This window comes from Taeniopygia guttata, chromosome 10, assembly GCF_048771995.1.
Source record: "Taeniopygia guttata chromosome 10, bTaeGut7.mat, whole genome shotgun sequence".
Classification (NCBI taxonomy): domain Eukaryota; kingdom Metazoa; phylum Chordata; class Aves; order Passeriformes; family Estrildidae; genus Taeniopygia; species Taeniopygia guttata.
The window spans coordinates 503,150-517,969 of NC_133035.1; the positions used below are offsets into that span (position 1 = coordinate 503,150).

Below are 14,820 nucleotides of genomic sequence, written 5' to 3' on the forward strand. Positions count from 1 at the left end.
TGGCTGGACAATACCCTCACCTACAGAGGGGTCCAAAAGCCAAATGGACTGTTCCATCTCACCCCCCAGAATGTATGGTTCACCCCAAACCTGTAACCCTCCCCTGAAACATCAGGTGCCTGTGACCCCATTGGCCCAGGTCCTGTTCCAGCCCACCTTGGAGCCCCCCTGATAAGGGGTCTCCGGGGGGGCTGGACGCCCTCTTGGATCTTCCCCTCTCCTCCTGGAGCGTCCTCCGGGAGTCCCTGCTCCCCTCTTTGTCTCTCCCCTCCCCCATCACCTCAGGCCCAGCCACATGCTGTGTCTAGCAGCTCGAGGCAGGGCCTTTCTGTGTCCCGAATAAACCTGATCCCCCAAGAGCAACCACAGAGATCTCGCTTGTATCTGTCCGTGGAATACAAATAAACGTCTTTACATTTCCCAATGGTACTTTTGCTATGGCACAGTATTTGGGTCCTAACCGAGACAAATTAGGCAGGTAAAGTTTTTCTTGTTGAGCCAGGAGATTCTGGTTGTTACCCTCTATTTACTCTTTAATACGTAAGTAGCATGGCTTACAACTGCCACCAGGCTTCAGTAGAGCTCCCGAGCATCTCAGCAGGACAGGGAGAGACAATTTAAAGAGGGCATGCTGAAACCCCACTATCTATATGTAATAAATAAAAAGGTCTTTGTTCATCAAAATGAGCGTTAAAGGAGATAAGAATTTTAACTGAGTAGGGAATGCAACTAGCATAGAAGACTGTGTAACTAATCATATACAAGTTAACTTCTAGGCCAAGGACAATCTGCAAGGAAGATGAGGAGCCTTCATTCCTATGACCACCAAGGGCAGCAAAAAAGACCCCCTAGCACCCAATTGCGTCGACAGAAAATACATCAACTGGAAAAGAAAAGGGACTATAAAAACAAAAAGGTCAAAGGGGGAAGGTGCGCCGTGGCAGAGCAGAGGCTCCCCGGCTGCCCAGCGGTGTTCTTTTGCTTAATACCGCTTGCTTAATAAATTCTTGTTAATTGATTTATCTATAATTAGCCACCCCAGTTGAATTTGTCCGTAACAAATTTGGTGCCGTGACTCGGATAAGGGCGACCGGGTGGGAATTCCTAATCAGGGAGGCGCCCTGCTGCCTTTTCAGCGGCCCTGGTGCAGGCTTTTCCTTCCCGGACCCTTACTGACCAACCTAAATTTGGTGTTAAGCAAAAGGGATACCGGTAACCCCGTAATCTTTGTGCACGAAGCCCGGGTGAAGACGCAGGACAGCGTGAGTATAAAAGTGGGGATCTGCTCGGTTGGGGTTGGGATCCCAGGACATAACGCATGAGATGTCCTTTTAGGACGAGGCAAGTGCGGACCTCTAAATAGCGCGGTTTCCAGACCCCGAGAGGGGCTGGGCTGCGAACAGGGGGCCGCGAGTGTGTGTGTGCGTGAAGGTGTCCTGGGAGATGGGACAGAGGAAAAGCAAGCCCTCTGCTTCCATGGGGAGGGGGACCCCGCTGAAGCTTCCCCAGATACCACCTGACAGTCCGTTAGGTCTAATGATAAAATCTTGGGATGAATATCCTTCAAGAAAAGGGAAGGATAAGGCAAAAATGATACATTATTGTATAAAAGTATGGGGAGGGAAACAAATCCATAGTGATAATTTATTTTGGCCAGTGTTTGGAAACTTCGAGGACTGGATTTGCCAGGCATTAAACATTTATGTAAACTCTAAAGAACCTTTTGATATGGAAGAGAGCAAGTATGCTGCTCTCTGGATAGTGGAGGAAACAAGAGCAAAACTTTTTGCCTTAAGCACCCAGGGAGGGAAAAAGAAAAATAAAAAGCTTGAGGAAGTTCCAACTGCACCCCCTCTACCATACGTACCTCCCCCTCCTCCACCCCCACCAGCACCACCCGCAGTCTACCCCAATTTGGATCAAGGGGGAGATTTTGATAACCAAGAGATAAAAATCCCAGAGCCAGTCCCTGAGAAAAATCACCGCGTTACTCGTAGTCTAACAAGGGGGGAAAGAGAAAGGGAAGGGCAAGCTCTATATCCATTAAGGGAAGTAGCTTTGGGAATGATCCCTAACCGCAATGCTGGTCAGCAGGGAAAACCAGCCCAAATTCTGGGAATAGGTTATATTGAGGTACCTCTCAACTCAGGAGATGTGAGGGAGTTCAAGAAAGAAATGGGAGCATATGGGCCAAATCTTAAAGGAATTTTCTGACCCTATAGCCTGGGACTTCCCATGTGAACAAATTCAGAATCCAGCTGAGGTGGCAGAGTACCTGAAAGAGAAATGCCATGGTAAGTCTAAGGAGAAAAAGATCATTGCAGTGAGCTGGGCCCTGGCATATGCTTATCGCACCCTGATAGATACTGTAGGGCAGCAGACAGAGGAAGGGGGGCAGGGAGAGAAATCAGCAGCTATCCCAGTCACTCAGGCTGCAGCCAACAGCCCAAGCTCAAAGCCAGCAGCTAAACCAGACTGTGAGCCTAAGCTAGGAGCTAAACCAGACTGTAAGCCTCAACCAGTGGCTGTTGCTACGAGCACAATGGGCCAGTGATACCTCAGGCCATCAGGGCAGAGATGTCACCTATAAGTGGGCACGAGAATGAAGGGTGGATCTAACCATAGACAGTATTTCTCAGGTGATCCATGACTGTGAGACCTGTGCTGCCATCAAACAGGCCAAGCGGGTGAAGCCCCTGTGGTATGGTGGGCGGTGGTCCAAGTACAAGTGTGGGGAGGCCTGGCAGATTGACTACATCACACTGCCCCAGACACGCCAAGGCAAGCGCTACGTGCTCACAATGGTAGAAGCCACCACAGGATGGTTGGAAACCTACCCTGTGTCTCATGCTACAGCCCGTAACACCATCCTGGGCCTTGAAAAGCAGGTCCTTTGGAGGCATGGTACCCCTGAGAGGATTGAGTCAGACAATGGGACTCATTTCAAGAACAGCCTTATCAACACCTGGGCTAGGGAACATGGCATTGAGTGGGTGTACCACATCCCAAACCATGCACCAGCTGCAGGCAAAGTGGAAAGGTACAATGGACTGTTAAAAACCACCTTGAAAGCATTGGGTGGGGGATCTTTCAAAAATTGGGAGCAGCATTTAGAAAAGGCTACCCGGTTAGTTAACAGCCGAGGTTCCACCAATCGAGCAGGTCCTGCCCAGTCTGAGCCCCTGAATATAGTAGATGGAGATGAAGTCCCAGTGGCACATGTCAGAGGTTTGTTAGGTAAAACAGTGTGGATCAATTCTGCCTCAAGTACAGACAAACCCATTCGTGGGATTGTCTTTGCTCAGGGACCAGGTTGTACATGGTGGATAATGCAGAGAGATGGAGCAACACAATGTGTACCTCAGGGAGACCTGATTCTGGGGTGAGACTCATGTGCAAATATCACTGTTTGCTGGATGTTACTGCCAGTATCTGTACACAAAAAAATACAGACATGAGACAGAAAGAAATGTGTAAGTGTCAAAGGTTTGAGCAAGTGAAATAGAAATGTGTGTCGAAGGTTTGAGTAAGTGAGATGGAAGGAAATGTGTATGAATAAGTGAAAGATGGAAGATTTTACTTGATTAAGTTTTACATGATGTTGAGGATATAGAGATAAGGGGTGGAATGTCCTAGGCTAATGTTATGGTGTTTGTATCTGCAATCATGTGTTCTGTTTATGTTTGATATTATGTTCTGTGCTTTCAGAACTGACTCAGAAAGTGGTTTGTTTTGCCTTGTTATCATCTGGTTCACCTCCCCCCGTGGTCCCGTGGTCTGCTGTCTAGAAGAGGCTAGTGCTGGCTGGCTTGCTTTGCTTTGCTTGCTGGCTTTTGCTTTCTTTGCTTTGCTTTTTTTTTTTTTTTGCTTGCTTTTGCCTTTGCTTTTTAAATTATTTAGCTAAGCATTCCAATTCTTTCCCTAGACTGTTTTTCTTTTTTTCCTTTCCCTTTCCTGAATATCATTCCAGCCTGCTCCGGACTGGGACCTGGGAAACACCCAGGAACACCGATAGCCTGCGCTCTGTGATCTGCAGCAGCCAGCCCCAGTGCCCAGAGCAATCCCCAGCACCCAGACCCGGGCGACCACTCTCAGGAAAGACTTTTGGATTTGTCATCTCTTCAGAGTGGTGAAAGAGTTTTGTTGTCATCTGGTGCTGTTCCTTTCTTTGGTGCTGGGGAGGGTTTTGTTTGTTAAATAAACAGGTTCTTTTCCACTTCTCTCAGAGAAAATTCTTCCCAAATCAGGTGGGTGGGGAGGGGCCGTGGGGGTTTGTTTTCTGGGGGCTCCTTCCACAGGTTTTTCTCCCAAATTTGCCCTAAACTAGGACAAATATTTTGCTGCCTATCTCGTGGCTGGAGAGAGTGGAAAAAAACCCTGTTCTAATCATATTTTGGTTCCAATTACTTTGTGTTAGTATGGAGCAGTTACTGGCTATGTTGTTTGAATTCATAGTGTATTTTAGAGTGGAGGCCTGTATGTGTTTCTGGTCCCTAGGGTTTTTTGACATCTTAATCCCTCTATGGTCCCTAGGTTTATTTTTTTTATCCAGGAATAGCTCCAGTATTGTCCCTAATACATAGTTTTTGCAGTAGAAGGGCACTGACCAGAATATCCATTGAGCTGGGCTTGGGTGTAATGGCTTCCAGGGGGTTTATAAAGGTGCTGAGGTCTGTTCCTGGAATGTATTGTTCTTGGTTATGGTTGTACAGCCAGTTTGTTAGAGGGGAAGTAGGGGATGAGGCTTTTCAGCCTTTGCTTTCCTTCTTCTCCTCTGAATCTGTTATCTCCCTATTAAAGAAGGTTCCGTTTCCCCTGACTGTTAAGGAGACCATCTTCCTGGTGTTTAATCTGGTAAGCTTTCTCTATACAGTCTGCAGTCTCTCTAGAATGAGGGCTGAGATTTCTAGAGGGGCTGAAGAGACCCCTGACCCAGGAGTACACCCAGGTGTGAGAAATCCTGAGTGGTGTGGGAAATGGGGGGCACGGGAATTGGCACATAGACTGTTTTCCCACATTCAAATAGATTTTACTGATTTGCCTAAAGTAGGAAGTTATAAACACTTATTGGTGATAATAGATCACTTGAATTACTTTGTAGAGGCATTCCCTACCTCCAGGGCAACTACACCAACAGTAGTAAAAATACTATTAGAAGAGATTATCCCCCGCTACAGACTAGCAGAAGTAATAGACTCAGACAGAGGGCCACACTTTGCCTCCAAAATAATTAAAGAAGTAGTTACAGCTCTAGGAACAAAGTGGCAATATCATACTCCCTGGTATCCCCAAAGCTCATGCAAAGTGGAAAGGGTAAATGGGAAAATTAAGAAACAACTAACTAAACTGATGTATAAAACACAGTTATCTTGGGTAAAATGTTTACCTTTAGCCTTGTTAAATATACGAACTCAGCCCAGAAATGATATTGGAATTTCTCCATTTGAAATGCTTTATGGGATGCCTTATGACGTAGATTCTCCTATAGATCACCCTGAAATAAGTAATCAACAAATTAACCAATATGTCATGAAACTTATGAAGGCTCGGGAAGGGCTTAGAAGAGCTGGGTTACTAGTGCAACAACCTCCTTTAGACCTAGCAATCCATAATATAAAACCAGGTGATAAGGTGTTAATAAAAAACCTAGAAAGAAACCTCACTAACCCCAAATTGAGAAGCCCCCTGTGTTGTTTTACTCACTACAGAGTAGTGAGAAACTGCAGTCAGAACCGCCGAGAAGGGATGGACACATGCAAGCCGAATAAAGGGGCCGATTCCTGCTGCTGCCGAAGACCCCTGGAGAATAACCAGCCAACCCAGGGATCTTAAGGTCACATTTAAGTGGACTTAATGGACTCAGTAAGAATTGTACAAACCAGCTGGTATAGTGAGATATAGGACTATGGATATCCTATAACTAATGATTTTAGAGTATATTGTACAAATAAGGATTGTGATTGTTACCCTTTTGTATGCTATATTTGTAAAATTTGCCAGGAACGGTGGTAGGTCCATAGTTATAGAGGCACTCCTCCTGGGGGTATTTGTAAAGGGCGTTATCAATTAGAAAGAGAACTGACAGAGTCAGTCCTAAGGATTGGAGAAGAGAACGGGACCCTACCAAGAGAATCCCAAGAGTGGTGAGAGGTGTTTACTAAGGGGGCTAGGCCTGAAAATTGTTGTTTCCACTCCAATGAACAAATTCCCCTAATTGTTCAAATTATAAAAGGGAATTGCCAGAAAACTTTACCTGGGATTCAGTGTGACTCACTGCAAGTGAAGGATAAAAACCGGGAATCATTCAAAAAGAGGCAACAAAAGCAGAGTAAGGGTCCTCCTGAAGAATATCCTTGCTGCCGAGAAGATGGTACGCCTCACGGCTCGGAGCAACCAAGTCAGCGAGCGAGGCAGAGGGATAAGAAGCGGTGGAGGAAAGAGCCCTCAAACTGGGACAATTCAAAGGTGTTTCAAGAACTGCCTCAAGGATACTGACCTCCCAAGGGTAAAGGTGAGCCCGGCAATAACATATCAAAACAAACATTGAGAATGGGGAGATAATGATACTCAAATCCTGGGGCAGTTTGGACTCCACCCTTGCTGGCAAATTCTGTGCATATTAGTTATATGTTGTACCGGGTCTGTACAAGGGGACTATGCACACCAGCCATTTAATTGGACTCTGACCAAAATAGACCAAGGAAAAGTTGTTAAGCATAATGCCACCACTGTAGCTCCCATTTTTTTTTGTTACTAATGAGGATTTAGTAAACTCTATGTGGAGATGGAGTAAACCTAAACTCTGGGCTACCTATTGGTGTCCTAGTTCCAATCCTGGGAGGGGACATTGTAATTATCCTGGGGAATGTCTGTGTGAGTATTAGGGCTGTAAAACCATAGCAACCGCCTAAGCTGTCACCCATCCAGATAAATTTTTAAAGGTCTCATGGTACCCTGAGGGGTGCAAAACTCCGGGCTTTGGCACTCAAGGAGAAATTCTGTATAAGGGGGATTGCAGGTCCCGTAATATTGTTGTTACTAAGTTTAACTTTCAGACCTTACATTTTTAATAAAATCACAGACATTATAAAAGGAAGACTAGAGGCAGCTCATCTAATGCTTATTAGAGATAGGTACGAAACATTGCCCAGGGACTTAGAAGTAGATGAAACCCTGGTCTTAAGCTACCAAGAGTTAAAGCATTTTAATGAACAAATTGGTAAAGAGAAAAAGGGGGGATTGTAGTAAATAAAAAGGTCTTTGTTCATCAAAATGAGCGTTAAAGGAGATAAGAATTTTAACTGAGTAGGGAATGCAACTAGCATAGAAGACTGTGTAACTAATCATATACAAGTTAACTTCTAGGCCAAGGACAATCTGCAAGGAAGATGAGGAGCCTTCATTCCTATGACCACCAAGGGCAGCAAAAAAGACCCCCTAGCACCCAATTGCACCGGCGCAGAGTGCGTCGACAGAAAATAAATCAACCGGAAAAAAAAAAAGGGGGACTATAAAAACAAAAAGGTCAAAGGGGGAAGGTGCGCCGTGGCAGAGCAGAGGCTCCAGCCGCCCAGCGGTGTTCTTTTGCTTAATACCGCTTGCTTAATAAATTCTTGTTAATTGATTTATCTATAATTAGTCTCCCCAAGTGAATTTGTCCGTAACATATAGGCAGTAATCTGTTCAATATCATGACAGTATCAACTGTTTTTCTGACTGACTAAAATTAGAAGAGAATATTATGTATTTTTGTATGTAAATTCTGTAAGTTTGTCACCTACACTGAAGGAAAACCTTTTTGGAGCATTTGAGAGGCTGCAGTCTTTCTGGATACACTTTTTGGATTTTGCTTTACCAAAAGAATACTCTAACATAATTACAGCTATTAGATTTGAATCAGAAATTCACTAAAGGAAGCTTGTGGCATGTATTTGGAGGAGATAAAATTTCATATTCCCTATAGTCCCTAGGAACCTTGTCTCTGGGAGCTTATTCAATCTGGGTGACAGTAAAAGATATGCTGTATAGCAGCCTGGCACACCAGCCTAAACACTGTGAGACAAAGCAGATAGTGATGCAAATAGTTTACTGGCACTAAGGTTTTTTAAACAAAAGAATTATAAATATTTTGTTCACAATTCAATAAATGTCTAGAGACTATATAAATCCAAACTGTTAAAAATTTAACTCCCATGCAGGTAATATCTAGGAGCTAAAAATCCATCACATTGTATGTGAAAATATTTGAGGCATGATACTCCAAAAAAATCCACACAAATTCACCTAACTAGAAATCAATTTATTAGGAAAAAATTCTATTTTTATCAGAGTATCATTTTGGCCTTTGGAGATTCAGCTTTTTACTAAGAAACCCCTAAAATACTCTGAAAAAAATACAGACAAAGATTTTTCCCTCCAGTGTTTCTTTGCTAAGCATCTCTTGCAAATTAGTCACGAGCTCTAATATTAGTCCTTAAGAACTAATTAATCTGCATGTTGGGACAGTCTTATGAGATACACATTCCCTATAAGGGAGCTTCCTTTACTTAAGCATTTGATAGGATTGGGGTCACAACATTAACTTGTGGCTGGGCAAAGGCCCACAACAGTTTCAGAAATACTGCATTTCCATTGTTTAATGTGTTGTTTCCCTGTCTGGTTCTGGCAGCTCCCAGGTATTACTGATGCCATATTCCTCTCAAACCCCATTACCTATTGTTACAGCAGGCTTCACCCTCAGGCATTCAAATAAGCTGAAACTTCCAGGATGATTTATAAAACAATTTCCTGTGGAAAACGTAACCAGTCTTGTAGAACAGAACACTTAGCTAGTGCCAGCTCAATCTGCCAATGCTTCCATTAAACTACAAGCAGCTTCTTAATGATAACAATTTTGAGTGAAATAAAACTACTGGGATCCAATTTTCTGAACTAGTAACTGTCCTTATCATTTACAGCTTAGTTCAGGTTCTGGGATAACAGCCAACTGCAATAGATGTTCTCTGGTTAATGATTAACAGTGTTTTCTTCTGGTCTGGAAAAAAATCCTTAATGACAGTAGTGCGAATCATGCATCAGAATTTACTGCATCTTCATTTGCCTGACAGCAGCATAAAGCTGGCAAAGGCTGACTGTAGGAGATTAAACCTACACAGGGTCATTAAGTAAAGGTTTGAGAAAGGAATGATGAAATAAGGAAAATAAGTCAACCTAGAGTGGATGAATTTCAGCTCATAGCAGGTCAAAGACTGGATCATGATGCCAAAGTTAATGCCTGCTGTGTATGTTAAGTGGGCGTGATAATGTGACAGTTAAAAAAAAAAACAAAACCAACATGTGCTTCAAAGTGCATATTGCTATAGGAATCTGGCCTTCAAAGGTTTTCCACAGAGTAAAGAAGATATTCCTCCTAGGTAACTTCAAATCTCATGCTGCTGATGGCAATCATTTGCAGCTGGCTGAAAGTTCTCAATGTTTGTCACAAGTCAGGTGAGCTCTGGTCCCACATAAGAGAGTAGAGAGAAAAAAAAGTGTTCTATGGCTTCATACAAGATCACCTGCTCAAGCAATGGCAAATCCAGGGATAAAACTTAACTGCCTGGATTTGTACATTTCCCCTTTCACGGTATGAAGAGGTGGCTTTGGTGGGGAAAAAAGGAAAAGAACAGAGTAAGAAATTCTTTACTATAGATAAAAATCATCTGGGGCATTGCAAGTTATTCAGCATTTTCAGAAGGCACTCATACCACATTCCAGGATGGTATTCTGGGATCAGATGTTCAAAAATATTGACTGCCCATGGCATCACAGCAAAATCCCTGCAAACTGCAGTTACCCAGAATTTGCAATTGCTCACTGGCAGTCATTTTCAATGTGGCTATTGCTTTGGTTCCTAGGCATTCCATTTTGACAGTTGCTGAGCAGCGGGAAGTGCAAATCATTAGACTCTTGGGCTTCCTTGAATTTAAATTCTGGAATGCATTCAACTGGGCACAAAAAGTGGAGATAAGCAAAATCAAATGAAATTGTTACTGCCTTTGGACATTGATGGGTTGGTATTTCTTCCACATGTCTGCTTAAGATTTTGAATGGCCAATTTATTTTGGGTGAAAGCATGTTTTTATATCTTTTTGCGATAGAAGCTAGTTCAGTCTTCCACTCATATTGGGTTGGTGATCTGCTATTCAGACACTTCCTGTGTTTTGCATGCTCTGTAGTAGATTACCCAGTGAAGCTGCACAGCCCTGCCTGCCCTTAGCCCAAGGCTATCATTTAAGACAACCATTACAGCTGAAAACTCAGAAGAAAATGAGAGGCTAGGAACAGAGCTGGAGATTAGTTCACAAAGAGGTAAGAAAGCATTGTTTCAGTAAAGGAATAGGTAATGTGTCCAAGACTGTTACAGCACAAAGAACTGGGTTTTTTGTGGTGAGAGATCAGCTACAGGAATTGCATTCTTGTCCCATGTCACAAAGTCTGTCACATGCTGGCAGGCACTGGCTCCTGCCAGAGAGTGCTTATTTAGGTTCAATCCCAGTCAGGCTTTGGTGAACCTATTGTGGCATTAACCTTCAGTGAAACCCATTCCAAAAGTCAAATCTGTCATTGGAATGCAATATTTACATAGTATTTTAAAAATTAGGATAAGTTCTTCAGAACAGGAAGTTCAGTATTAACAAGTATGTCAGTCTGTGATGCAGTGCATACAAGAAAAATAGAACTAAATGTCCTGAAAAAAAAAAAAACTTTACAGACAAAATGAACAGTAAAACACAGTAAGGCAGATCAAATCTTCCATGTAAATCAGTTTGGATAAAAGTAGTCTTATGACCCTATCACTTTATTTTCCTGCAGCTGTTAATGCAAAACAGAAATCAAACACATTCTCAACACTTTTTTCCATTACACCCTCATTTTCCAATACAGCTTCAAAGACACATATTGCTGAACCATAAGAAACATCAGATTCTTCAGAGGATTGTAATATTTTCTTTACATATATTTCCAGCTAAGAAATGAGGTTTTTTTTGTACTGTTACCCCCACAGAAGCTGCTCATATATAGAAACTGTCTGGTCAGAGGCTCTATACTAGTGTTTTGGTTAGGAGGTGGAAGGAGATCCTTCTTTTTATCACTCGGAGCTCTTAGGCCTGAGGACTTCAGAGATTAATCCCATGACCCAGCTAAACTCCTGAACCTGAAAGTAGGGGCAAGGTACGATTCCTCTGGAAGTCAAGAATGCCAAACATCTACCTTAAATATGCACATTGCCATGTTAAACCTAAAGGAGATATCTTGCCACAGATATGGATCCAAGTACATTTGTTTAAACTGAGCAACTGGACACTCGGTCTTTCAATACTTTGTAGCATCGTCCTTTAATTTTATTGGTACTCTCCAAGTTCTCTTACCTATCTATAATAAACATCTCACTTCATCCCAATTTTTACTCATCATCTTGCCTTGCTGAATAGCCATCACTCAGTAATTTTCACTCATTTCCTCATCTTCCCAAAACATCACCCAACTGGAAAAGAAAAATAATTGTGACAGTCAGTCCAATGGCTACACTGCCAAACATTCCTCTCTGCAACTTTCTCAGAAAATGACTGGACTGCACAGCATTCTCAGCTTGGAATTCTCAGTTTGCAAGCCTCTACAACACAGCAGTAAAGTCAGTCATGGCACAGGAAACTTCTGAAACTGCAGCCTCTACTGAATCTTCAGATCTGCCTTCAATTCTTCATATTTGATCACTGTTCTCTACTAGCATTGTAGGAGCAGCACAGCCTTTTGATTGATTAAAGGAAACTCTACCTGATCCCAGCAGGTTCTACAGGATAGGAGTATAAAGAAGATGTTTTCTTAGCTGAAAATACCTGTAAACAAAATATTAGAATACCTACTGAGCTGAGCCTCACCATAATGATGATACATATATTGTTCTAAAGGGGTTTCTCTTGATGCACTTGATTAGTCAAGGAATACCAGAAATGTATAAAAGACATTCACATTGAGCGTCTCCTCTCCAGAAGGTGATGTTTCTCAAGGTTCAGTGGAATCACGTGCTCCTGCTTTATTGTTGAATTGCTTTTAACCACTTTCCTCAGAAGTTTCATTTGTGAAAGAAATACTAGTCTGTGTTCTGCAGGACACTTTACAGTTCTTCAAAAAACACTTTCACAGCAAAGAGATCAAAGTCTTTCCATGTATATTTGTAACAGTGTATACAATATTTACACACATTCCTATGCAGACAGCTGGGATCCTCGCTGTAGGTTTAATCCTTGCTATAGGCTGACTTCGAGCTCATAATGGATCAAATTATTTTCCTGAACTGCACCAACACGGGTGGAGGAGCCAGAAAGGTGATCATTAAGTCATTGAGCTCTTAGTCTTAAGTTAGGAAAGAACTGGAATATGCCCTAGAAAAGTAAAGTGAGTTAGGTAAGAAGTCATTCCCTAGTTAGTTCTCTAGTAAAATACTTATGTCTGACACTACTTGTATTAGACTGCAAAGTGATATCCTAAAACAATACCTGCAAGTATGCAAGAGACTCTCTTTTTTTAAAAATAGTACCTGAGAAAGTCTGGTGCCTTGGAAATCATGTTTTCAAAATCTGCAAATCCTAATTTCCCATCACCATCCATGTCAGCTTCTTCTATCACCTTCTCACAAACCAGAGTGATTTCCTCCGCTGTCAGCTCTTCCCGGGTCAGCTTATTGAGGGTTTTTTCCAAGTCTGCTTTACAAATGAAGTTATCTGTGTTAAAATCTAAACAATAGAAGAACCAAAGATCACCAAGTGTACCACTCATTTACTCCAAACACAGAAAGCACACCAGAGCCCCTTCACATAGTACCATAAATCTTAAAGGCATAGATTGCTTTAAGCTCGCGGGGAGCCATTTCACTGAGCACGGAGAACATATCCACAAAGTCATTGAAGCTCAGGCTCCCCTCTCCATCTTCTGAGAAAGACTCCACAATCCTTTCTTTGAAGGGATTCTCCTGTGAAAGACATACATAGACTGGTATTTGGAAGATGAAAAAACCTGCACACTCCCTAATAATGAATATTTAATTCTAAAGTTGGCTATTTAAAGACAAATTTTCTTTTTTTCCCCCCCAAAAATGCATCAAAAAACTTACATTTTTATGCTTTAGCAGGAATTTTCAGCAGTCCTTGCTGCTGCATAGTACCACTTCTGGCCTTTTACTTTCACTGATAAATGTCAATGTCCAACCTGTGGCTGGACTGACTAAAAATTCCAGAGATTTAAATGAAATGTAATCTCCACAGGAGATTATTCTGAAATCACTTCTGGCACCTTAGAATAAGACAATATTCTAAAACCATAAACACAACAAGCAAGTGTAAGAAAACATGATTTATCACTATGAAATGAAAAATAAATGTTTTTACAGTAAAAACCCATCATCATTCTAAGAGCTATACAAAACCCCAACACTAATTTGTAGCTGTATCAATAAAACTTGGAAAATCAATTCAATTCAGTTGAACATGAACAGAACACAAACATCACTTGGGCTGTGAACAACATCTCATTAAAGCTGTGCTACAGATTTTTTCTGAAGCCAAGACACTGATTAACATACTGATCCATTAATATATACAGTTGTGGCGTTGGCATATCAGGTTCACTATTTTTAATATGCATGCAGCATTTTGTTTGGCCTTTAAAGAAGCAGTACTGTGAAAGCTCAGAAGTTCAATCATATCTTTTTTCCCCCCTGTAAATTTAATTACCTAACAGGTATTTATAAACCATCCTATTATTTGAAATGAAATTTCAAAAACCAGCTATATTTGAGAGACAAATGACCAGAAAATGTTATTTTTCAGTTTACTTGAATTCTTTCTTGATAATTCACACATAGAACAAAAGCATCTATAGAATGCATTTTTAGCATAACTGTGGTGACTAAAAAGTAAAGACCAAGGCTGTTTTTATGGACAGGTGAAGTAGGGATCACAGAGCCTTAGGCTCAAATGACAGCCCATTAAAGTCTTCAATACTAAATACAAATTCTCCTGCAAGGTTGGATGACTGAAGGAATCCACAATTGGGAACAGGCCTATGGATTTAGAAGGATAGGAGATTAATGAGTTCACAGTTCAGATGAAGACAAAACCAGGCCAGATAAAACCTAATTAAATAGAATAGAAAATAGGGACTCTTAAAAAAAAAAAAAAAAGAAAAGAAAAGCAGCTTCAAAAAGCAAAAGGGTCACATCTCTCCAGAGCATGAGAATGAAAAACAACACCCCAGACCCAGGCAGATGGCTGAGAGAGCCTCGCTGTAAAAGGATATGTAGTGATCACTCATGTCTTGTGAATGATGTGTAGGTACAGCAGGTGTGCATCTGTGGCTACTGCTCAGGTTAAAGTATCTCACTTAAATGCCTGGAAATATTTGTGGAATACACATTTACCTGTTTGTGGGATTTACCTGTGGTTATGCACATATACCTGTTTGTGGGATATGCACACACAGACATGCAGGAAGGAACAACTGGTTCTGTTGTTTCAAACTGCCAGTTTATAAATAAGCCAAAGTGGGATTCATTTGGGCAGAAATATATGAAAAGGCCCACTTTCTTCCTAAAAGCACACCAAAAAATGGTGTGTTATATGTTTAATAATTGAGAATGCCAAACATTAGAATGGACATCAAAACATGTTAGAAAGTTATTTTTCATTTCTAAAATGCTGTATAGCTTTCTTTGGAACAAACCTGATGAGAAGTGTCATGGTACCAGTAGTAAACTGACATCTTAGAGGCAGCATTGGATAA

The 14,820-nt window shown here is 41.7% G+C and overlaps 1 protein-coding gene and 1 long non-coding RNA gene across 16 annotated transcripts in view; one reads left to right on the forward strand and one right to left on the reverse strand.

Annotated features, from left to right (window-relative positions):
* Positions 1 to 14,820, reverse strand: part of CIB2 (calcium and integrin binding family member 2) — a 54,933-nt gene that overhangs the window by 9,687 nt on the left and 30,426 nt on the right. For 9 of the 14 annotated variants that reach the window (XM_072933942.1, XM_030281914.4, XM_041718478.2 and 6 more), the window contains 3 exons: positions 12,865 to 13,012; positions 12,581 to 12,776; positions 10,788 to 12,425 (listed from right to left, as the gene is read on the reverse strand). In XM_072933942.1, coding sequence (XP_072790043.1) covers positions 12,398 to 12,425; positions 12,581 to 12,776; positions 12,865 to 13,012 — 372 coding nt within the window. In that variant the 3' untranslated portion in view covers positions 10,788 to 12,397. Of the gene's footprint in view, positions 1 to 10,787; positions 12,426 to 12,580; positions 12,777 to 12,864; positions 13,013 to 14,820 lie in introns of those variants that run through there. The other 5 variants (XR_012057564.1, XR_012057563.1, XR_012057562.1 and 2 more) reach the window with 2 other exon arrangements.
* On the forward strand, positions 1,010 to 7,635 carry LOC121470545 (uncharacterized). 2 transcript variants are annotated; one of them, XR_005981574.2, is made up of 5 exons: positions 1,033 to 1,262; positions 2,223 to 2,294; positions 3,971 to 4,854; positions 5,709 to 6,511; positions 7,366 to 7,635. It is a non-coding gene; the product is annotated as an uncharacterized lncRNA (long non-coding RNA). The 2 variants fall into 2 exon arrangements; XR_012057565.1 differs by having other exon boundaries at positions 1,010 to 1,262; positions 5,709 to 7,635.